Raw genomic sequence first — 23,343 nt, forward strand, 5'->3', positions numbered from 1 at the left:
GGCTTGGCAGGGGCTTGGGGGAGCAGCAGAAAGTATTTTCTTGATGGAATTTCTGCAAACCACCCCCGGCTCGCCCCAGTCCTTCGCCTTCCCAGGGAGCGTGGAGGCTGGGTGAGGTGGGTGGGAGCCAGCCTGCACTGCCCACAGCCCCAGGACCACCCGGGTCCCTCTGAGCTGTGCAGCCCAGCCCTGGCACGGGGGCACGGCACAGGCACCGGGGTGCCACCACAGGGCCCCCCGCACTGCTGCGGCTGTCACACCCACCTGCTCCCACATCAGTCACACAAACCGCTCCTTGCGCCAAGTACTGATCCAATTTGTGGCTGTTTCCATAACAACCTCCTAGCACTTTCTGGTCCTTTCTGTTGCTACACAGATGCCGAGATCCAGTGTGTCAGGGATGCTCTGTCCCAGGACACAGTTGCTGGGCTGAGCCATCCCAATCCCTCATGGCTCCCGGGGGTGAAGGGCTGCGAGTGCAGGAGGCCTGGGTATGCTGGGCAGGTTTCCCCACCCTGGGAAGGGCTTTTTTTCCCCATCAGAAGGATATGGTGAGGGGAAGGAGCCCAAGGGCAGTAGCTGATTCCAGTGTCCAGCCCTATCCTGGTGGGGGCCCCTGCGTGCAGCTCAGCCTTGTGCAGTCATGGCACTGTCTAGGACACTCAGTGCCAGGAATGGGGACCTTGGAGGTGCTGGGAGATAAGGCACCCCCCTGCTTTTCCTATCTGATACCTTGTCAGCCCCATGCCTGGCTCTTGCAGTGTCCTGTGGCTCTCACACAGGGTTCCTGATGGGACCCAGCTCCAAAGCTCTCCCCACACCTCCTTTCTCCCACTGTGCACAGCTCCAGCTGCTCTCAGAGATGGCCTCTACCTCCTGGCAGAGGTCTCTGACCCCTAGCCTCCATCCATCCCCTGCTCAACCACTCACCCCACAGGGCCAGCATTGGGACCCCCACCCAGGCTCAGCCCCAGCCCCAACACCCTGGGATGCCCAGCCCCAGGACTTCCCACACAGCCCCATCGCCCCGGGGGCTGCCCAGCCCTAGGACTCCCAACCCAGTGCAGTCACCCTGATATCCCCACACTATTGCTCCGAGGGTGCCCAGCCCTGGTACCTTCCCACCGTCACCCTGGTATCCCACATCCCCATCTCCCCGGGGGTTGCCCAGCCCCGGTGTCACCTCCACCCCCATCTCTCCGGGGCTTGCCCAGCCCCAGTGTCACCCCCATCCCCATTGCCCCAGGGGGTGCCCAGCGCCGGTACCTCCCATCCCCATGCCCCTAGTCCTCCGCAGCCCCAAAAGCCCCCACATCACTCCGGGGGCACCCAGCCCCTCTGCACCCCGTCCCCATCACCCCGGTACTCCCCATCCCCGCGCCGCCCACGCCCGGCCCCCGCAGCCGCCGCCATTGGGCGCCCGTTCGGCTCCGAGGGGGCGGCGAGGCGGGGGCCGCTGCGGGTGCCGGTGCCGCCCGGCTCGGCTCGGCTCAGCTCGGCTCGGAGCGGCGCGGAGCGGAGCGATGCGGCCCGGCCCGGCCCGGCCCCGCGGCTCCTCCCCGCGCGGCGCGGCGGGCCCGGCGGGGGGCGGCCGGGGGGCGGCCCGGGGGCGGCGGCGCGCGGAGCCCGGGCCGGGCGGCGGCGGAGGATGGGCAACGCGCAGCGGAAGGGGCCGCGCAGCCAGCGGCGGGGCAGGATGCGCTCGGCAACAGGTACCGGCACAGGCGGGGCGGGACCGGACCCGCGCCCCCCGCCGACCCCCACCGTGAGCACCGCGACCCGCGGACTGCGGCGGCGGGGAGGGGGCGGCTCGGGCTTGGCTCGGGCTGGGGCTCGGCACCCCTCGCTCCCCCGCTCCCGCGCTCTCCGGTGGGTCGCTTGGAGGACACGGGCAGAGGTCACCCCGGCCGAGGCTTGGCCTCCTGGCGGGAACGGCGTGGGATGGGGGCTGGCGGTGGGGCACCACCGCGGTCCCCCGGCGTGTGGGACAGGTGCTCCCCGAGGAGCCGGCCGCGGGTTGCAGGGAGCCAGCCCCGAGCAGTGGGCAACTAGCTATAACGACAGGGAGCCATCCCTAGGCAGCGGGGAGCCAGCTCTGAGCGGTGGGGAACCAGCCCCAAGGTGTGGAGGCTCCCTCCAGGCAATGGGGAGCCAGCCCTGGGCACGGGCATCCAGCCCCAGGGCATGGGGTGCCAGCCCTGGCAACGGGGAGCTCCTGCACTTGCTGTCCCCGGAGCTGCCCCCCCTCAGGCAGCAAGCCCAGTGCCTGTGTAGCCCCCGCACCCCAGCTCCCTTCTCCCACGCATCGCAGAGGTAGTGGGTGTCTGGGGGTTCTCATACCACAAACGATCTTGGGGAGGCGGACAGCCTTTCAGCTCCACAGGGAGTATGTTGTGGGTGAAGTAAAGGGTACAGAGGGTTTGCTCGGAGCTGGGAGTGGGCAGTGAGGGCAGGTGCCCTCTGAGGAAGCTGGGTCAGACAAGCAGGACCTGTCCGGTCACTCCTTTGTCCCCACCTAGCTAGCCCAGGCAGTTCAGCAACCCTTCCCAGACACTCTCCAGCTCTCCTCCCAGCCCAGCTCCTGGGAATGCCAGAAGAGCCGGGAGCTGGGGTCTGCCCTGGCTCCTGGCGCCAGGCCCGTCAGAGTCGTGGAGCCCTGGAGTGCAGCGTGCCAGGCCCTGCTGGCTCTAGCTCCTGCTGCCCTTTCCCTGCCTGCTGGCCTGGGAGCAGGACACAGTGGAATGGGCAAAGACGGGGAGCTGCCAGTCCTGGGAGAGACCTCAGGAAGATTGCTTAGAAACTGCAGGAAAATGAGGACTGGTTGTCACAGCGCAAGTGACTGTCACAGCTTAATAATCAGCGGGCAGAGGGGGTGGCAGCACAGCCTGACGCTGTCTAATTTTGCAACCGCTGTTGTAGCGGTGGGTGCGAAGCTCTGAAACGGGGCACAAGAGCTGCGGGTTGCACAGAAGGGGATCAGGAGGGATGCTGAGCCGTGGGTTGGAGGAGTGAGGGATGCTGAGCTGTGAGGAATGAGGGATGTGGTACCTGGACCACGGGATGCTGGCCTGCTCCCTGCCTGTCCCTCCCACCCAGTGCTGCTGTAGCTCCGAGGGGGACTGGAGCTAATCGTACCGGAGCTAATCACACTTCATTATCATCAAAGGAATTCTTGGAGCTGTGGGAAGGGCCCAAGGGGGGTTGTGGGGCCAGCCCCTGCACCTGAGCTGGTTCATCTCTGTCCTCAGGCGCAGGTCACCCTGGAGATCTCCGGCAGATCTCCCTCTGGTGCCTGGCCTCTCTGGGGAGACCTGTGCCTGGCTGTTGGAAGCAGGAAGGAATGGGATTTGGCACTGGATAGCTTGAAACTCATCTTGTGTAAGGCTGGGGCAAATGGTTGGGCACTGCTGGGGCTTCTGGGACCTCAGTGGCTGGGGCATTCCTGAGCAGCTCCATGCAGGCTTCTTTGCTGAGAGGCAGTGGCAGGTCCAGGCTGGAGCTTATCTGCCAAGGGAAGGGAACTGAGGCTCCATAAGGAACAGCCCTGTGGTGGGTCTGAGTCACTGGTGGGGTGGGATGTGCCAGCAGGAGAGCAGGGCCAGGACCCACTGTACTGGGATGCACCTTGTCTAACCTCAGGCAGGGTCATCCTTCTGCCCTGTGCACAGGAGAGCGTGCAGAGGGGCCTTACTCTGCATTGGGGATCCAGAATCCAGACTTCCTCATGGCCTGTGAGGCTGGGAATGGCTGGATCAGTCTGGGGCAAGTGACCCCTTGCTCTGCCCTCTTGGCCAGTACTCATCTCTGTAGCTCCTGTGGCACTGGTGGGGGCTCACAGCCACCTGCACCCTTTCTTCATGTGCCAGAGGAACCAAGTGGGCCAAGCCACAGCCACTGGCTTGTGTGCACAGTAGCGTTTGGAGGGGCCTCTTGGAGCAGGCAGCATGCTCGTGGGCTGCTGACACTACTGTGATGAGTTTTTGGGTCTCTGCCTCGTGGGCTGGTGGGCTGGGAGGCAGCTCTCCAGTTACTGCATCTGTCTTTACTGGCGCTACATCTGTGGGATGGGGTCCCAGAGAAGCCATGGTCATGGGGGCAGTTCTCCTTGTCCCCCCATCCATCATAGCCCTGTGCCTGGTTTGCCAGTGGGAAATGAGCTCTGCTGGTATCTGCCATCCGTCACCCATCCCGACATTTCGGTCTGCGGCATCGCTGGGTGCCTGGCACAGGATGGGTGGCACCAGCCCCTGGCAAGGCAAATGCTCCACATGCTGCTCCTATGGCTCCAAAGCCTCTTCCTGCAGGAAACCAGGCCTTGGGGCTGCATTCTCGGGTCTGCCACAGCCCTGGCTCCCAGGGGCCTTCATCCTCTGGGAGAAGCCAGCTCAGCTTTACAAAGCCCTAGGGCACCGGGAAAGTGGTCCCCGAGGAGCCTTTTCTCCAGGCTTTGGAAGGCACCGAAGTGAGAGGAAGCTCTGGCAGCTCCCAGGGCAAAGCCGGTTGGATTCAGAAGGGCCCCTGTTTTTGTTAGCTGTAAGGACTGGGAGGCTGGGGGGCAGTGGCTCAGCCGGGCCAGGGGGCAGCATCAGGCTCCGGGTGCTGGTTTCCAGGTGAGGATGCTTGCAGCTGCTCCATGTAGGAACGACTGTGCTCTGTCAGGAGGACAAGCCCCCATGCACTGTGTCCCCCCAGGGACCCACCACCTCTTTTGGATGGTGCCGGTTGCTGCTCCAGCCATGGCTGGAGATGTTTAGTCTCTGTGACGGTGACGGGCTGTGCAGAGCCACGGTCCCTCTGCCATCCCTCCCCGGGGAAGGAAGAGGGGCCGGGGCCGGGACAATGGGTTGTGGCGCTGACTCAAACAACCAGTTCCTGGTCGCTTCCTTTCCCCGCCGGAGCTGGGGCGGCGGGGACGCAGGGGAAGCTCAGTGCTCTCGGACTGGTTCTGAGGCAGCAGCTCCCGGGCGGCCGGAGGGAGCAGCCTCCCCTGGCGCCCGCAGCCATGGCCAAGGTGGAGTGGCTCCTGGCACCCTGGCACCGGGCAGGTAAGGTGGGCAGCAGGGCAGGGCTGGGGCGGGCAGTGGGGCGGTGGGGTCGGCAGGCACTGCTCGCTCTGCAGGGCAGGACCCGGGGCTGGGGGCAGCCGCTGGGCACAGATCCTCTAGAGGCCATGCAATAGCCCCAGGGTCAGTGCTGCCCAGCAGTATCAGTCTTGTCCCGCCTTCCCCAGCCTGACCTGGAGTATGTCCCTGTCCCTTTTAAATCCTTCTGCCGTTCCCCACCCAGCCTGGTGGGGTGTCTTTGCTCTGAAAAAGCAAGAGAAAGATGGAGACTCTTAGCCCGCATGTCCCACTGAGCACTCCTCAGTCCTGTGGGGATAGATCCTGCCTGTCTCTGTGGCACTGTGCCCTCCTGGCAGCTCCCACATGCTGGTGGCAGCAGGAGTGAGGACTGTGGGTCAACACAAACACCACAGCCACCCAGGACTCTCAATTCTGTGACTGCTATCTCTTGTTCTGTGGCTGATTTCAGGTCTCGGGCCCCTTTGTCCCGGGGCCTCTGGCCACATTCCCCTCTCAGGCGACTTCCTCGCATTGTCCCAGTCCCGCAGAGTGTAAAACCAGCCAGGCACAGGGGAAGCGGCGCTTTCCTGGAAGCACCCCTCTGGAAGCAGCCTCTCTGGCACAGGCAGCCTGCCCACTGGGCAGAGTGGTGAGCACTGCCTGGGCATCCATGTGCCACCAAATAGTCCTGGCCAGGCTGGAGACATCACTGTAGGAAGGCTGGCGGGCAGCTGGCCATGGCCACCCTGTGCCTGGCAGTGCCCTTGGCTGTGATGCAGTGATGCCGGGGTGCCAGGACTGACTGAGGCTGACAGGTTGTCTTGTCAGGTTTCCTGAGGCTCTCAGGAAAGATTTGTGCCTGGATTTTTGCTGGGAAGCATGAGAGAGTGAGGGTCACAGTATGAGGAGGATGCCAGGCTGCCAGGGAGGTGTGGCGGGACTGGAAGAGGGCTCCAAGGGCTGGTCTTGCTGCCCATGGTGGAGGGCTTGGTGCAGGGATCTGGGTCCAGCCAGGCTCTGGAGCTCCAGCCTCCACCCCAGTGCTGCTGCTCCACCCTCGGGAGCAGTGGATCTCGGTGCCTTGGTAGGGAGCAGCCTGAGTCCACCTTGGCCAGTCACGGTCCCAGGCCAAGCCCTGCTGCCAGCACAGCTGCAGGCAGTTCCCATCCCCACAGCACAGGTGGATGGCACACCAAGCTCCTCCTGGACAAGCCTCATCAGCCAAATCTTCCTGCAGCACGTGCACCTCCCCTCCTGCCAAAACTCCCTGACCGGGGCCCATCTTACGCTGCTGGGACCAAATGTACCCAGGGCAGAGTGTCCTAGCACACTGTTAACTCCGAGCCCTACTGATGCACGGTGATGTTTTGCTGCTATTGGTTTTCATAGAAACCTCTCACATAATCCAACATTCTCCCCATGAGCTGAGGGACCCCCACAGCTGCCAAACCCACCCCTCTGCTGCCAGCAACTTCTGCAGCACCCTTATCTCCCATCAGTACAAAAATCAGCTGATTTCATGTTAAACAGGGAGCATGGAAGAGCCAAAAGCCTCAAGCAGATCTGGTGTGTCAAGACAGTGTCATTCCTCAGTGCCTGCAGTCCTGCTGGGCACCTCTGCAGGAGCACATGGATGTGCTGAGCAGGGCAACACCAGGGTCCCAGCATGGCCACACTGGAGAGTTGGGCATGGGCACCCCAGAAAGGCTTCTAGTTCTTCTGGGCTCAACCACCAGTGGGTCAGACACCTGTGCAGGTGGCTCTGCCTCACCAGGGGCTCAGAGCTGTGCCACAATGGAGGGACAGTGTCCTGGGGAGGGCTGGATTTGGACAGGGCACAGTCTGTTGGCTGTCCCAACAAGGGCTCGTCCTGAGCACTGTGTGTGTGAGCACTTGCCTGGTGAGCACTACTGCCTTGTGGCACCAGGCCTGGGGGTGTCAGTGGGGTGTCACTTTGGGACATCGTTCAGACCTGGGTGGGCATCCGGCCCCGGAGCTACCGTGCACACGGATGCCGCTCCACATCCCGCAGGGAGCTGGCCCGGCGGGTCCGGTTCGGTGGGGGGTGAGCTTGGGACAGGAGGCGTTTCTGCGTCCGCTGCCAGCTCCCACTGTTTGCTCTTTTCCCTTCCTCTCCGCTTGCCGTGGAGCAGCGTGAGTTTGGCTGCATACCACGGGAATGTCACCAAGCCGCACGCGTTGGCAGTGAGCAGTCTGGTGCTGGCGGCGGGTCGCGGCGCTTGCTTGTAGCCAGAGGTACAAGGTACCGGCACTGTGGCACAGCGGCTCCGGACGGTGGGTTGAGGAGCTGTCAGGATCACTCTCGGCCCCCAAGTTCACCACCCTCGCCCTCTGGCGTGCTCGGTGCTCGGTGCTCCGGACCGGCGGCGCTTGCCGCTGTGCCCGTATCCGTTGCCATGGCTGCTCTGCTGATGGCGCATCGCCCGCTGCTGCCATTACATCATTCCTGCCATAGCTCCGCGCTGGCAGAGAGGGTCCGAGCAGCTCCAGCAGCTCCAGCCGCGTCCCCAGACTCTCCTGTGCGTGGGGAGCGAGCCTGAGAGGGAAAAGTTTGGTGGTGAATTTGAGCGAGAGGCGCCGTCTCACGGGAGCTTCAGCCTGGATTGAAACAGCTCCGATGGCACTGTCAAATATCTCCCTGTGGATTCGGGATGCCTGGGCTGTGGGTGAGTAGGGATGCTGGTGTGGAGCGGCGGTGACTCGGGAAGTGCTGAGGGGCTGGGGGTCCTGCAGGGACACTTTTTCTGCAGGAGAGGGTGGAGTTCAGCTTCCCTTGAAGCAAACTCCCCCGGAATTCAACCCTGGTCCTTGTGTACCTGCCATGGCCACAACACCCCAAGCCTGGACACTGGCTCACACTGAGCAGGACTCTGAGGCTGCAGCATCTGTTGCAGCTGATGGTGCTGGCTCTCTGGGAACATCCCAGATGGATGCTGTCTGTGCCCATGTCCATCTGCAGGCAGAGCAGGGGATGCTGCCCGCTCCTCTGCACAAGCCCCGGGGTCAGAAGGGGGACCTAGTGCCAGCAGGGAGCAAGGTGAACCTCCCAACCAGCCGTGCCTCAGTTTCCCTCAACAGTGAGACTGGGCAGACTCAGGTCAAGACTGAGGGTGGTGGGATGGAGCTGTCTCTCTGGCTCTGCTCTCCTGGGGTGCCATTCACCTCCCACAGGCATTTGCCACAGGGATGGGACTCCTCAGAGGAATTTTGTGTTCTGAGCCTGCCACCGATAAGTGTGGCAGGACATTGGCTCAGCTCAGCTGGACCATTCCCACCAGTGTCCTACCACTGGACATTCCTGCTTGGCTGAGGCGTCCCGTGTCTGTGGATGGGGGTGGCAGATGGGCTTCCATGGACACTCCAAACCTGCCCTTGTGCTGATCCTGCACCAGGCTGCTCTCAGATACTGCCCATCCCTTGGGAGTATTGGTGACAGCGCTGCTGTATCAGGGCTGCTGGCTCCTCGCTCCCCATCGCTGAGCTGCTGCGTGGTGCTGGGCTCTGAGTGCTGCTTCCAAAACACCCTCGGAGTGGCTGCTCCCAAAACACCTTCGGAGCGGCTGCTCCCAGGGAGCCAAAGCCAAAGCCTCAGTGCTGCTCACTCTGGCATGGAGCTGCCCTTGCGGTGCAAGTTTTGGGCACCTGGGTGCCAGGACAATGCTTGGCTCAACCATCCTTGCCCCCACCTCTTCTCCTCCCCAGCTGGGGAGATGGACCCCATGATGCCCACGCCTCAGCAATGCCTGCACCGCTGGCTGTGCCAGCTCAGGGCTGCGCTGCCTCACTCACGGTCCCAAACTAGTGCGTGTTGGCAAAGAGGGGGAAGCTCTGTGGGACAGGAGCCCCTGTCGCTGCCCGTTCCCCCTTCGCCTGGCCGAGGCTGCCCTCGCTGCAGGGCAGGGTGCTGGGCCCCTCTCTGGGTGCTGCCACACTTCCGCCGCACCCAGGGCGGCCCCAGTTTCGGCACTGCGGTTTGCCCACGTGGTCGGCACGCGGGGGTGGGTGCTGGGGGTGCCCCGGCGGCAGGGCCGAGGTGCAGAGGTGAGCTCCTGTACTCTGGGGAGGGCGGCGGGAGCTCGGGCACGTGGAGGGGGCAGCGGGGGGCTGTGCTTTGCGTGTCCCCAAGTCCTGGTGGGACGCCACGTAACTGTTTTGGGGGTGGCAGGGGTAGTGGGGGTGGCTGTGGGGGGTGTGTAGGCAGAAGGTGAGGAGCATCACCTGTGCCAAGGCTGAAGGCTGGGGCTGTGCGAGCTGGGCAGAGGGGTGCAGCAAGCCAGGATGTGGGGTGCACCCTTGGGGTGTGCTCAGAAATAGGGGGGCAGAAGTGGATCCCCAACCTTGCCAAAGACAGCAGATTGGGGGGCTGGGGTCTTCAGAGGTGAAGGTGTGGTCCCTGCCCCTGGCCATGTGGGTCAGGTTTTTGGGGAGATGCCCAACCCTGCCTTGTGCCCAGCACACACATGCACACATGCGCCCCAACACCTCTTGGTTGATATGGAAACGAGTCAAATTATTTAGAGGAGAAAGAAGGAAAGAAAAAAAAAAGGAAAAAAACCTGGTGTTAAGGCCCGTCGTTATGGAAACACAAATTATAAAAGTAACTAGGCTGGGGACGTGGCACCTTGCTTCGGGGTGCCGGGTGTTGTGCGGGTTCCATCAGCTGGGGGAAGGGTGGGCAAGAGGGCACCCAGGGGCAGGAGGGTACTGTAGACAGGAGGGCATCTAGGGGTAGGATGGTACCATGGCCAAGAGGGCCCAGTAGGCAGAAGGGCATTTGGGGGCAGGAGGGCACTGTGGGCACGAGGGCATCCAGGGACAGCAGGGGGGATGCTCGTGATGCAGTGCAGGTGAGCTGGGGGCATGGCAGCCCGACCACCACAGGCAGAGGCGAACGTGGCTTGTGCTGGGGGTCCCAGCCCCTGGGAAGGGCTGTTCCCCTTCCCAGGTGAGTGGGATTACTGGTGCTGCCTTGGCTGGGATCTGGCACAGAGCAGGGTTTGGCAGCGGGGCAGTAGCATGTTCCTGGGGATGGACATTCTGCAGCACCACGCTGTGGGTGGCAGAGGAGAACTGTTGGTCATATGCTGGTAATTGGAGCACCTCAACTTGATGGAGATGGGGCCAGGGACCAGGCAGCACAGGATAAGCCCTAAATCCCCAGGGATGAGGCTCTGGCCATCCATATCCCTGTGTAAAGCTCACAGAGACTCGCTCTGTGCCTGGCTGGGGCGTGGATGTCCTCAGAGGCAGCGTGCCAGTGGTGGCACTCCCTTAGCTCTGTGCTGGGTAGCAAACCCACATCCTCTCAGAGTGGCAGTGCTGGGGCTGCAGCGTTCCCATGGCAAAGCCTGTTTGCTGGAGCAGCGCTCAGCTCCCCACTGGGCCAGCTCACCAGCAAGCCCAGATCCTTCTCCCAGGAACTTTTCCACTGATAAGGGTGTTTCAGAGGGTCTGGGCAGCCCCATGGAGCTTTCCTTCCGTGGAGAGGTTGAGGGGTGTCCACACGGGGACAGGGCACATGACCCCCAAGCTCCCTGAACCCAGGGCGATGGAAGTGATAGGTCCCCTTGATCCCCCCTTTCAGTTGCAACTTCTGCTCCTCTACAGCCGGGATGTTGCTCCACCAGAGTATGCAGCGTTTCCTGTGCCCGGGTGCGGCTGGGCACGGGTGGCAGGGCTGGCTTCCTTCCCCAATTTTACCCAGCTCCCTTCTTGGCAGCCCAACAGGGCAGTGTCCAGCCCCCAAAGTGGTAGCAGCGATGGGGGTTGGTCCCAGCGGGCAGCAGCCTGCCAGGGTGGGACACAGCCAGATCCCAGTCCCTGTGTTCCTGCAGAGGTAGGGTGGGATGAGCGCTGTGCCGGCGCGGTGTTATCCAGTGGCAGCACCTGCAGGGAAGCTGCCCACCTGCCTGCCTCTGACCCTGCTCTCTCCCGCCTGCAGCCACTTCTAACCTGGACCTTGAGAGCAAGAAAGCCGCCCCTGGCAAGCTGCCATGGCAGCAGCCTGTGAACGTCTTCCTGGCGGCCGGGCGCCCACCGGGCATGGAGCAGCTGCACCAGGAGGCCCAGCTCAACCTCCAGAGCTTGCTGCAAGGTAGCGGGGAGAGGGGCCAGGGTGGGCTGGGTGAGGGTGGTGCATGGGTGCTGCCCTGGCTGCATGATCGCCATGACACAGTGAGCTTATCTCCCATGCCCGTGTCCAAGCCGCTCCTCGGACCTCACCGGGCTGCAGAACCTGAGGGTTCCCAGCCTCCGGTAGCTCCTCACTGTTCTCTGCTCCCAAATCACTACTGCAAGTGCCAAAGCAATTGAGGCCAGGACTACCCGCTGGGGCTACTGAGGCCACGGGAGTCACCAGGTCACCCACAAGCCCAACCACAGCGCAGTTCTGCTCATGAGGGCCTCAGGGACCTGCCACCAATCTGCCTAACTGGATCAACGTGGCCAGTGGTTTTGTTTTCTTCCAATCTCTGGCCCAGGCCGTCACGCGGCCCTGGCTCCGATGCTCCGCAGGCATCGATGAGATCAGCAGCCCGGCCATCCCCCAGCTTGTAATCTCATTAAGTCAGCCTGAGCAGCCCTGCTTTCCACCAGTCCACAGCCACTAGCATTAATTAGCTCAACAATTACAGGATGAGGACACAGTGAGTTCCTGGCTGTCCCCAGTGGGGCTCTGCTTCCCAGCAGGACCCACCACATCCCCTGGCAGGCCCCTGGGAGGAGTGGGGCCAGCTGCTGGAATCTTTGTGCTGCTTCAGCCTCCCCCCAGACCCTCCTTGGGATCTCCCTTCCCCAGCTTCTGAGCTGCCTGTCCTGAGCAGGGATGGCCAGCCAGGCTGGGGACAGCCAGAGGGGCCAGTTGCCCCTCTCTTTGCGTGCCCCCTGCCACAGGAGCCGACAGCCAGAGCAGGGTCCCAGCTGTCGTTTTTCTTGCAGAGGAGTATGAGGAGCAGTACACCGAGAGCAGGGTCACTGGGCAGACCTTCCGCACCGCTGGTCACCCCGACACCCCCCCTGAACCGTCACCCCGACCCCCACCTGCCAAGCGTCTTGAGTTCGTGCTTATGGTGAGTGCTGGGGTATGGGGGTGGGCAGCGAGCCTCCATTTGTGTCCCATCCTTATCCCTTTAGTGGCTGACGTGCCTTTCTCTCCCTTTTCCCCTGCAGCCCCCGAGCCGGCGAACTGCTGAAGAGGAGAGCACCAGTAGCACCCCCCTCAGCGCTCGCCCCCCCGACGCCTCCCTGAGCCTCCCCACCAGCCCGGACAAGCAGCCCCCCTGGCCCAGGGCCTTCCCCCTGCCCCCCGTGGAGGAGAAGCAGTGGCACCAGCCTGGCTCCATCCAGACCAACATTGTCCCCATTAATGTCTCGGGTAGGGTAGCACCCCTTGGCACAGCAGGGGGGATGCAGGGTGAGGGCAGAGATGTGCCCCAGCAGCCTGCTGGGGTGGGGTATGGGGTGGTGGGAGGGGGCTGGGATTGCGAGCTGTGTCCCTGTGGGTCAGGTGGGCACCAGGGCAGAGAGGGGACAGCAGGACCATGATGGCACCCATCATTGCCAGCCATCTCTCATGCCATCCACAACTTTGTGCGTCTGGCCCACCGGCCATGCTTCAGGCAGATCTCAAATCCCTCTTGTGCTGCCCAGCCAGCCAGGTCCATTGTCACCTGGGCTCTTGTCACACACCATGCACCCAGCCTGTCTCACCTTTGTCACCTGTCTGTCCGTCTGTTTGTCCTCTTGGGGCTGCAGCTCCCAGCAGTGCGGTCCTGCCTGGTCCTTGCAGACACAGCTGCTGTGCTCTGCCCCAGGTCAGACTCTGGGGCTGGTGGCTGGGTGAGGTGCCCCTTCTGAAGGGCTGAGGTGTCTGTCTGCCCTTTCCCTCCATCATGAGGAGCTGTGCTGGGGCCACACTGGTCCCTTTCCTCTCTGTGCTTCATGTCCACGTGCCCAGTGTGGCTCAGCACTGTGGTGCAGGGTCCAGCTTCACCAGTGCCTGTCATGCAGCAAGAGTCCAGTCTCAGCAGCCCTCCATCCATCCCCCCTCCATCTGCAGCATCTCCTGCCATGCCTCCATCTCCCCCCCACTCACTTCACATGGCTCACACCGTCCTGCCATCCCACGCTCCAGCCTGTGTCACCATCCCAGGCTGGGGACACGCAGGGGACATGGGTGATGGAGGGGGCAGAGCCCCCGCCCTGGCAGCGGCTCCCAGCACCGCGGTGTACCGCTGTTTGTTTTGGCTACAGGGCAGCACTTTGCTAGGCTCGCGAGTGCTCGTCACTCCCTGTTTAACACAGAGACCGCGATGAACCCAAAGTCCACCCTGCGGCGTAGACGGACCATTATTGGATTCCCTAACCTGTCCCTGCGAGACCAAGGTGATGGCAAGAACCACGCAGGCAGCACCCAGGCAGGGCTGGCACCCCCCAGAGCTGCCCTGATGGGGGGGCAGAGTCGCTGGCATGGCACTGGGGACAGCCCCTTCACCCCGAGTCATAATCCTGAGACAGGAGTCACCCAGCCTTGGCCTCAGCAGCTCTGGCCCTGCACCCACCTTCCCCTGTGTGGGCAGACCCTGTGCACAGGGTGCCAGGGCTGTGGGGCACACCCCTGCCCAGGTCTTTGCTGGGGCTGGTGAGCTGACTGCACCAGTGCTGAGGGTGTGTGTGGCTGAGGGAGCCTGCAGTGCTCCTGTGCTGGCATTGGACCCATGGGGCCAGCAGCCACCATGGCTCAGGGGCTCTGTCCTGCTGTCCCCTAATGGAAGGTGTAGAAAAATCAGAGCCAGCCTCTCCTTGGAGGCAACTAGGGACAGGGGGGAACCATGGCACCAGCTGCCCCAAGGCAGTTATCACCGAGTAGGAGGAAGGTTTCTCCCCATGACAGCAGTCAGACCATCAACAGGTTGTCACAGCTCCTCCCTTGGAGTCAGTTAGACTCAGCCCACCACAACCTTAAGAATCCTGGTCTGCTGGGGGGCTTAGAGCAGGGTCCCCATCTCCTTCCCCATCCCAGCTGTGCTGAGGTAGCACTGAGAGCCACCCCAGGGTTCCTGGGTCCTTCCCCATCCCAGGTGTGCTGTGATGGTGTGGCACTGTGAGCCACCATGTCCCTCCCTGTCCCAGCTGGCGATGCCTAGCCTGGCTCCTCTTGGTCTCCATCTGTGTCCCCACCATCGAGCAGCACTACAGCAGCACTTTGGTTGCTGTGGGGCTGATGATCCCATGGGTAGAGCCTCCTGCCATGGCTGCTGAGTTGTCCATGGCACATCCAAGATAACAGATCCCAGCTCGAGGTTTAGCCCTGCTGGGTTATGGCCATGCTGATATAGATAGGAGGAGAGAACCTGGTAACAGGGTGACAACCCCTTCCCCCCACCTGCCCAAACATGTTTCATGCCTAGGCAGAGATGCAGCCCTGAGACTGGCCACAGGACCAGTCCTGGCCCCTGGCATGCAGGGCAGGATTGTGACCCCGAGAGTGAGGCAGGACGATGCTCACCAGGCTGTGTCTCTCCTTGCAGGCAGTGCCAACGGCCCCACATCCAGCAAACACGCGCCCATCGCCGAGTCCCTCTCCTGCAGCTTTGTGCCTGAAGCCACAAGCGGGGGGACGGCACCCCAGGAGATCGGCTCCCGCCAGCCCCTCTCGGCCCCGCTGAGAAAGACCTTCAGTGACCTCGGGGCCCGCTGCTGTCAGCCACCTGCTGCCATGGATGGGGCGGCCACCCCCTGTGCCAGCACCTGCAATGGGATGCAGGGCACCCCTTTCTCCCCACCCTGGAGCGCCCTGGGCTATGGGAGCCCCCCCAGCCCCACCACCGGCCTGGGAAAGGGGCCCACCTGCACCTCACCAGGTGGCTCCGTCCCATCGCCCGGCCCAGGCTCACCCGCTGCTGCCACCCCCTCCTTCTTCATCGCCACGGAAGAACGCATGGGCAGCAACGGGCCCAGCTTCTTCTCCGGCCCAGTGCCTGCATCCCCCCTCACCTCTGGGTGCGTCCAAGAAGCCAAGGGGAACTTCTTGCCGGGAAGCCGAGAGGAGCTGGCGCCGGCGGCAGGGCCGATGCGGCTGGAGGTGGAGCGGGCAGGGTGCCGGTTCCGCGAGCGGTCACTGTCGGTGCCCACGGACTCGGGGTCCCTCTGCTCCATGGACATCGCCTACGCTGAGACCCGGCGGGGCAGCGCCAACTACGCCCTGGGCTACCCCAGCGCCAGCTCCGAGGGCAGCACCAGCACTGACAACATCTCACTGGGGCTGGAGCCCGAGGGCCAGCGGCGGCGGCGCTCCAAGAGCATCTCCCTGAAGAAGGCCAAGAAGAAGCCCTCGCCGCCCACGCGCAGCGTCTCCCTGATCAAAGAGGGGCAGGACGATGACACGGGGCTCGCTGCGGCGCTGCCCAAGGATCAGCGGCCCAAGAGCCTGTGCATCCCACCAGAGCTCCAGGGCCACCGTTTGGTGCATGCTGACCCTCAGGGGAGTGCGGGGAGGGAGCCTGACAGCACAGCTGCCCCCCACCAGTGGCATCTCGCAGACTGGAAGGGTGGCAGTGATCCCTACCGATCCCTCTCCAGCTCAAGCACAACCACGGGGACCACAGCCATCGAGTGCGCCAAGACACGGGGCAGCTCCGAGTCCCTTGTGTCCCCTTCCGTCTCCAGGGCCACAACGCCCTCCCAGCTCTCTGCCGAGGCAGACCTGAAGACCTCTTCTCCAGGCAGGCCCACAGGACTGATGTCCCCATCCAGCGGGTACTCCAGTCAGTCAGAGACCCCAACCCCCACCGTCCCCACCTCTGCCATACTCGGGCACTCCCCGCACCAGGTGCGGGTGAGGCCACTGGTCCCTGAAAGGAAGTCCTCACTGCCCCCCATATCCCCCATGGAGAGGAGCCCCAAGGGCAGGCTGTCCTTTGACCTCCCCATGACTCCACCTGCCCACCTCGACCTCTCAGGGCTGAAGATCTCCCTAAAGGGGAAGACGAAGGTCAGCAGGCACCACTCTGACTCCACCTTTGGCACCAAGCTGGCCCAGAAGACCAGTCCCATCATGCCCATCATGCCAGTGGTGACACAATCTGACCTCCAGTCTGTCCGCCTCCGCTCCATCAGCCGCTCGGAGCCAGAGGACAATGCCGAGGGCCCGGAGCATGTGGAGGAGCCAGCGCGTGGCCCCTGCCCGGGGCCAGAGAGGAAGGTGAAGCCGCCTGTGGCAGAGAAGCCGCCTCTGGCCAAACGCCCTCCATGCATCCTGCCCAAACCCCCAGCTCTGCGGGAGGAGGGTCCCCTCTCCTCCATGTCCCCACCAGGCACTGCTGCAAAGGAGAAGGTGCTGCCACAGGACGGCTTCGTGGTGCTGCGGAGAGGGGAGCTGAGGAGGGGTCTGGGGGAGCCCCCCTTGTCCCTGACCCCGGCAGGACCCCGGCGGCTCTCACAGGGCAGCCTGGAGGAGCTGCAGCCAGAGCGGAGCGGTGCCGCCAGCAGGGAGAGGAGGAAGGCCAAGGTGCCACCACCGGTGCCCAAAAAGCCCAGCGTGCTGTACCTGCCGCTCATGCCAGCCCCAGCACAGCTGGGAGCCAGCATGGGGGACCCGCCACCCACCCCCAGCCCCATCATCACCCTGGATGCTGACCCCACCTGCTGCGACCCAGACGCTGAGGATCCGCCGTCCCCCAAGGCTGTGGGCACCGTGCAAGCCAGCGACCCTGCCTCGGAGCAAGGTGAGGGTCTCCCCATCCCTATGGTGGGATCACCCTGGGGACAGGGGTGTCCCTCCGTGCTGCAAAGGGGCTCACTGCCATCTTCTCCTGCCCGCCCACAGGCAGCTCAGCAGAGGCCAGCACAGAGGAGAAGAGCTTTGCCAGCGACAAGACAGCCGAGTCCATTGTGGAGGAGGATGATGAGGTGTTCACAACATCCCGCACCACAGAGGATCTCTTCACAGTGATCCACAGGTAAGGCTGGTGCATGGCACTGGGGGGGCACGGCCCCTGTACCCACTGCATCCTGTCACAGTCACAGCGCTGGGCGCAGCGTTCCCCCCACCACAACACCTCAATTTTCCTTGATGGGCTGATGCTTACACTTGGGGCAGCCCAGCTGGTACTGTCTTGAGTGCTTCACAGCACAGCCAGGCTGGGTCACCAGTTTGCAGGGGTGGGTCCAGGTTGGTCCTGCCATGAGCATGACCTGCCAGGCTTGCGTTGTCACTTGCCCCAGTGAAGCAGGCACAGGCAGCTCTGGGCACCGCTGTGCCCCTTGCTGTGGGACTTCACCCCAGTCCAGGGCTGCTCCCACCCATGTCCCTTTGGTGCCTAGGTCAAAGAGGAAGGTCTTGGGCAGGAAAGAACCTGGTGACACCTTCAGCAGCCGACCCACCTCCCACTCACCTGTAAAGACTTCAGGCTCCCCGACCACTGAGTCCCCAGCAGCAGCGGGCAGCAGCGGGAAGTCTTCCAGCAGGAACGAGGATTTTAAAGCCCTGCTTCAAAAGAAGAGCAGCAAAACCAGCCCCGGTACCCGGCCATCTGCCGCTGAACTGCTCAAGACCACAAACCCACTGGCCCGGAGGGTCATCACAGAGTTTGCCCCCGAGCTGGACAGTGCAAACAGCCCCAGAAGCCAGCCCTGACCACGCAGGGGCCCCTCCAGCCGGAGGGGTGGCGATGGCTGTGGAGGGAGTGCTGTGAGGGGCTGTTCTGGCTGCCAGGGGCCCCCGTGTCCTGCCAGGGGTTCTGCTTCTGTTTCTTACTTGGAGAGCTGCTGGCAGAGAGGCAGCAGCTAGAGCCCAAGCCCCCATGCCTCTGGGCCCTTCCCAGAAGGGAAGAGGCATCCCGGTGGCTGGGACTGGCCCCAGTTGAGCCAGCTCCTGGGATTGAAGATGCCCACCCAGGAAGCAGAGCGGGACCACAGCCCCTGGTGTCACCCCGTGCCTGCAGCAAAGCAGCTTGAGACTTTGGTCCCTTCGGCATGTGGTACTTTAAACAGCTTTTCTAATGCACAGTGGTGGTGATGTTTGATTCTCTTCCCTTTGACATTGTACCTTGAGTTTCCCAAGCAGAGATCCTCTGGTTGAGTTCGGCTGGACACACAGATGCACTTTGGAAAGACGCCAGGGGTTCAGCTGGATCTGCGGTTGCTTTTGAAGAGTCACAGGAGGTTCACCCTCATCTCCCCAAGCACCCTCCCTGCCACACGGGGAACTGGCACCCGGCGTCTGCGGCCAGCGCCACCACCTCAAGCCAAAACCCCACCCCTCGAAAGCCCCCAAAATGCTGCATTTTGGAGCTCCTCAGCTCTCAGTCCAAAAGCAAACCCCGGGGTCACCCCCACTGCCAGCCCCACCAGCTGCACCATACAGAGGTTCCAGCAGTTGCCCCACTCCCCGCCAGCTCCCTGCACCGGGGGCCCTGCACCTGGCTGCTGACTGCAGGTGACAGGAATGCAGGGGGCCTTGCACCACAGGAAGGAAATGGGAAGGAAGTTCATCCCCAGCTCTGCCACCCTAAACCTAATGGACCCTGCAACAGCTTCTCCTGCTGCCCCAGCTACTGGAGATCCTGGGATGCTACTGAGGTGGTGGCTTGAATCCAGGCGGTTGTCACCTGAGCCACCTCCCCAGTGACTCCTGGGGTTCCTTTCAGGGTTGCCCACTGCTCACCACCTGCCCAGTGATCCCCGGGTTCCTCCAGGATTGCCCACCGCTCACCTTGCCCGCCAGTTGCTGGGGAGCTAAGCGGGGCCAAGCAGGACACACACCACCAGGGCACGTGCACAGGAGGGTTTGCACGTCCCTGGATGTGATTTCTCCCACTCACCACCAGCTGCTTCTTCTTGGCCTGGCTCCAGCATGGGAGCTTCAGCTGCCAGTGACAGAGGCCATGGTGAGGGGCAGCAGGGCAGGGACAGCCAGTGGGACCAGGGCAGGGTGGGGAGGAAAAGCCAGCTCCAAACATGAGCACGGCCACGCGCCCGGAGCAACAGGAAGGGCCAGGCTGCGGCTGACAAGGAAACGGGGTGTTTAGGGAAATTTCCGCTTTATTTCTGCACACTCCAGCCCTTCTGTGCTGGGGGAGCGGTGGTGTAGGTCTGGGTGGCAGTGAGGCACCATGGCAGCTGCTGCTCCGAGGGGCGAGGCTCTGGACCCCGGGGAGCACAGCCTGGGCAAACACCTCCTGTTCTCACCCTCACACAGGATCTGACCACACAAGGGCTCCGGTTGGTTCCCCTCCCCTCCCTCCCAGTACTTGCCCATTACTTCCTTCCCTCTCCCATGGCTGCAGATTTAAGCCTGTAATTAAGATCCAGGCTGAGAAACTCAGGAAAAAAAAAAGAAAAAGCCCACAAAAAAAAAGCTCTAATGAATGTCCACACTTTGCCCCCATCCCGTGGCCCCACCCAGTGGCACAGCTCTGACACGGGATGGGGCCGGAGCAGGGATTGGGAAGCTCTGGGGACGGGTACATTTTGCACATGACTGCTCAGGAAACCAGGGATGGAGCCGGCAAAGGGGGCTGGGGGCAAGCATGGGGCAGGGACCCCCCTGCAATACCCCCAGCACTGCTGGCAGCCGGAGTGGCTGATGCTGCTGCAGAGAAATGTCTGGATGGGCCAGGGTGGATCTTGGCTGCTGGGCCAGGGGTCGACTGTGGAACAGAGACTGGCCATGGAATGGAGACAGGCTGTTGGATGGAGATCAGCCGTGGGATGGAAAATGGCCATGGGATGGAGATCCTCATTTTCGTGGCCAGAGGAATGGGCTCTTCCTGGCTGAGTGCTCGTCCCTGGCCACTTGCTCCCTGCTCCCTCTGGCTGCGGCTGTCCCACTGGGAAGGCAGTGGGGTCCCGGGAAGAGCCCGACCGACGGGACAGCCCTGCCCCCGGGCGGGGGCCGCCAAGGTGCCAACTATGGAATGTTGTACTTTTTATCTCGCCAGCTTGGTAAAGTGCTCCCTGCTGCCTGTGTGTGCCTGTGCTTCCTGGGGCTGCCGAGGGACAGGGATGGGCACGGGGTGGGGAAAGGGGGGGCAACGCCATGAACACCCCTCGGGTGGCCCGAGGGGACACCGGCCCCACCCGCGGGGTCTCTCACGGTGTCTGCAACACACTCGTGTGTCCCTAGTGGTTTTGGGGGGAGGCGCGGGGACACTGAGGGGTGTTGGGGACAGGCCACGGTGGGGGCTGGGGATGGTGTGAGGGGCTGGGGATGGACTTTTTTTTCCCAGGGGGCAGGTGGGATGGGTGAGGGGACAGCTCAGTGTGCCAGGGACAGCCCCGGCATTGGGGGTCTGGGGACACGCCAGGGTGGGTGCTGAGAACGGCGGGGGTGGTGGCGGGGGTGGACTTGGGGCTCTGGGGGCAACCCTGGGCGGTAGGGACAGCCCGGAGCGCGCACGGGGGACGTGCCAGGGTGGGCGCTGGGGACGGCGCCGGGAGCGGTCCTGGGGCCCCGGCGGAGGGGCGGGGCCCCGGCGGAGGGGCGGGGCCCCGGCGGAGGGGCGGGGCCCCGGCGGAGGGGCGGGGCCCCGGCGGAGGGGCGGGGCCCCGGCGGAGGGGCGGGGCCCCGGCGGAGGGGCGGGGCCTTGATGGCGGCAAGATGGCGCCGAAAGGGAAAGGCGGTGGAAAGGCAGGCGGCAAAGCCGGCAAGGGTGAGGGGGCCTGGGCGGCACCGGGACGGGCCGCGGGGGGGACCGGGGCGACACCGGGACGGGACAGGTGGGGCACTGGGGCCGCCGGGAGCCGGGGCGACACCGGGACGGGACAGGCGGGGGACCAGGGCGACACCGGGATGGGACGGGTGCGGGACCGGGGCCGCGCCGGTCTCAGGGCGCTCCGTTCACAGGCGGCGACAGCGGCGGCAGCAGCAGCAGCGAGGGCAAAGCGCAGGGCCCGAAGGGAGGCGGCAGCGCCGTGAAGGTGAGCGCGGGGCCGGGCGGTGCGGGGGTGTTTTCCCCGCTCCTCCCCAGCACCCGGGCGCTCGTCCCGCTCGCCACAACCCCGCTCCGCTCTCCCTCCCAGGTCCGGCACATCCTGTGCGAGAAGCACGGCCGGGCCATGGAGGCCATGGAGAAGCTGAAGTCCGGGCAGCGCTTCAGCGAGGTGGCGGCGCAGTACAGCGAGGACAAGGCCAGGCAAGGGGTGGGTGCCGCACCCGGGGCAGGGCAGGGTGGCCGGGCAGCGCCTGCGGGAGCCCCGGCCCTGCTCGTCACCGCTGCCACCACAGACAGCTGTCCTGTCCCACGGCCACGTCGCCCACCCTCCCTGCACTGAGAGTCTCAAAGCTTAACCTCGGTGGTTCCTTCCTGCAGGGGGACCTGGGCTGGATGAGCAGAGGCTCCATGGTGGGACCATTCCAGGAGGCAGCGTTTGCCCTGCCTGTGAGCAGCATGGACAAGCCTGTGTACACAGACCCTCCAGTCAAGACCAAGTTCGGGTACCACATTATCATGGTGGAGGGCAAGAAATAAAATGTGAATGACTGTGACTTTGTTGACTGCTTGAATCCCGAGAGCTTGCCAGACACCTTGGCCTTGGAGCAAGTCAGGCACAAGCAGCAGCATGCCTGGAGGCTGTCCCTGCTGCCGTGCTGGCAGAGCAGGCCCTGCCTAGAGAGGTAAAGTGTCCCTGGAAAGGGTGAAGCAAGAGCCTTTTGCAGTTGTTGAAGTCTGTGTTGTGTGGCAGGCTGGCCTCGTGCTTCTCCCATTGCGGAGACAGTGGTCTGTTAGCAGAAAAGCTCAGGCTTTTATCTTACAACAGAAATGATGCAGAAAGGGACAGAGAGGTCCCCAGGGCTTGGTCTCCATCCCTGTCCTCCCCAGGAGGGTCCAGACAGCTCCCGTGGTACAGCTTGTGCTCCAGGGCTGGGGGACAGTCCCTCTGACAGAGGCTGCGTGACACCAGGGCTGGCCCCAGGCAGTGGGTCAGGCCAGGCAGCAGCAGGGAAGAGAGCTGGGGGAAGGAGGGAAGGAGGAGCTCTCCTGAGCACAGACTGACCTGTGCCTAAAGCTACACCTTGCTCACTCAAAGCTGGGGGAAGAAATTGAATGACTCAGGTTTGAATAGGAAAAAAGCCACTCAGTGCTTGTGTCCCGCTTCCTGCGCCCCCCTACACTGGGCATGGGGTGCAGGTGGGGCAGCCCAGCAGGTTCCTGCCATGTCAGGGATATATCCCAGTGCCATGATCCCCTTCCTGCCCACAGAGCCCCCAAAGCAGCCACAGCTCCAGCAATAGGCACTGGCTTTGTTCACAGGTGAGCACTGCACAGAGCTCGGAGATGAGGAGGAAACGTCAGAGAGAACAAAAGGCCCTTCCCAAGATCCCACAGAAGGAAGAGGTGAGGTGAAACCGAGGGAAGTCCTTCTCCCCTTTTAGGGTGCTGGTTTTGCTCAGAGCATGGAAAGCTCAGAGGCCAACGAATGACTGCAAAGCTGCACTTCATTACTATTTTGGTATGAATGCTGCCCAGAGCAGAAATGGCCCTATTGAATGGTGCTCCATTAATAAACCACTTGTTTCCAGGTTGCTAGAGCTTTGTTCTCTCTGTTAGCAAAAGCACATTGGCACAGCTTCTGCACCAGCAGGATTAGTTTTGTGTTTGTTGTGGCTCCTGATACAAAGGATTCCTCTCCCAAAACTGCACAGCTCAGCCAGGTGTGAAGTGTCCTGTGCTATCACACGGTGTCACAGCAGGCAGCTGTGCCAGCCACTAAACATGCATGTGGCACAAGGAAACATCCAAATCCACTGCTGTGTTGTCACCAGGTGAGACTGGCAGGAGTCAGTCCCTGTGATGTGCACACCAGGCCCAGGTTCTGTCAGTGAGGGGCAGGGGGGCAGAGCGTCACTGAAAGCCAGAACTGGGGGGTTCTGAGCTGCTGGTTCATGGGATCAAGGTGCCCTCAGCCAGTTCACTGACAACACCGAGCTGTGTGGTGCAGTCACGTGCTGAAGGGGAGGGATGGATCCAGAGGGACCTGGACAGGCTGGAGAAGTGGGACTGTGCAAACCTCATGAGGTTCAAACAAAGCGAAGTACAGTGCAGTCCCAGGCACACCTGCAGGTTGGGCAGAGAAGTGGTTGAGAGCAGCCCTGGGAGGAGGGCTTGGGGGTGATGTTTGATGAAAAACTCACCCTGAGCCAGCAGTGAGTGCTCACAGCCCAGAAACCCCCCATGTCCTGGGAACACATCCAAAGGAGAATAGGCAGCAGGTGAAGCAGAGGATTCTCCCTCTCTGCTCTACTCTCCTGAGACCCCAC

General features: G+C 63.1%; 2 protein-coding genes across 10 annotated transcripts in view; both read left to right on the forward strand.

Annotated features, from left to right (window-relative positions):
* The window catches only part of NHSL2 (NHS like 2), a 29,551-nt gene extending 9,506 nt beyond the window's left edge, over positions 1–20,045 (forward strand). For 2 of the 8 annotated variants that reach the window (XM_051790340.1, XM_051790392.1), the window contains exons 2-8: positions 11,026–11,178; positions 12,021–12,151; positions 12,252–12,456; positions 13,335–13,466; positions 14,612–16,807; positions 16,909–17,041; positions 17,406–20,045. In XM_051790340.1, the coding sequence (XP_051646300.1) occupies positions 11,026–11,178; positions 12,021–12,151; positions 12,252–12,456; positions 13,335–13,466; positions 14,612–16,807; positions 16,909–17,041; positions 17,406–17,718 (3,263 nt within the window). In that variant the 3' untranslated portion in view covers positions 17,719–20,045. Of the gene's footprint in view, positions 1–1,645; positions 1,713–4,913; positions 5,046–5,072; positions 7,751–9,288; positions 10,921–11,025; positions 11,179–12,020; positions 12,152–12,251; positions 12,457–13,334; positions 13,467–14,611; positions 16,808–16,908; positions 17,042–17,405 lie in introns of those variants that run through there. The other 6 variants (XM_051790358.1, XM_051790373.1, XM_051790367.1 and 3 more) reach the window with 6 other exon arrangements.
* Positions 20,046–20,604: 559 nt separating this feature from the next.
* Positions 20,605–21,570, forward strand: PIN4 (peptidylprolyl cis/trans isomerase, NIMA-interacting 4). Of its 2 annotated transcripts, none has more exons than XM_051791882.1 (4): positions 20,605–20,734; positions 20,929–21,002; positions 21,105–21,224; positions 21,395–21,570. In XM_051791882.1, exons 1-4 carry the CDS (start codon positions 20,683–20,685, stop codon positions 21,551–21,553), a joined length of 405 nt encoding a protein of 134 aa, XP_051647842.1. In that variant the 5' UTR covers positions 20,605–20,682; the 3' UTR covers positions 21,554–21,570. The 2 variants fall into 2 exon arrangements, with proteins under 2 accessions (XP_051647842.1, XP_051647833.1); XM_051791873.1 differs by having other exon boundaries at positions 20,629–20,801; positions 20,851–21,002.
* The last annotated feature ends 1,773 nt before the right edge of the window (positions 21,571–23,343 follow it).

This window comes from Manacus candei, unplaced genomic scaffold, assembly GCF_025592945.1.
Source record: "Manacus candei isolate 608988 ecotype Guabito, Panama unplaced genomic scaffold, ASM2559294v1 h1tg000003l, whole genome shotgun sequence".
NCBI classification, from domain to species: domain Eukaryota; kingdom Metazoa; phylum Chordata; class Aves; order Passeriformes; family Pipridae; genus Manacus; species Manacus candei.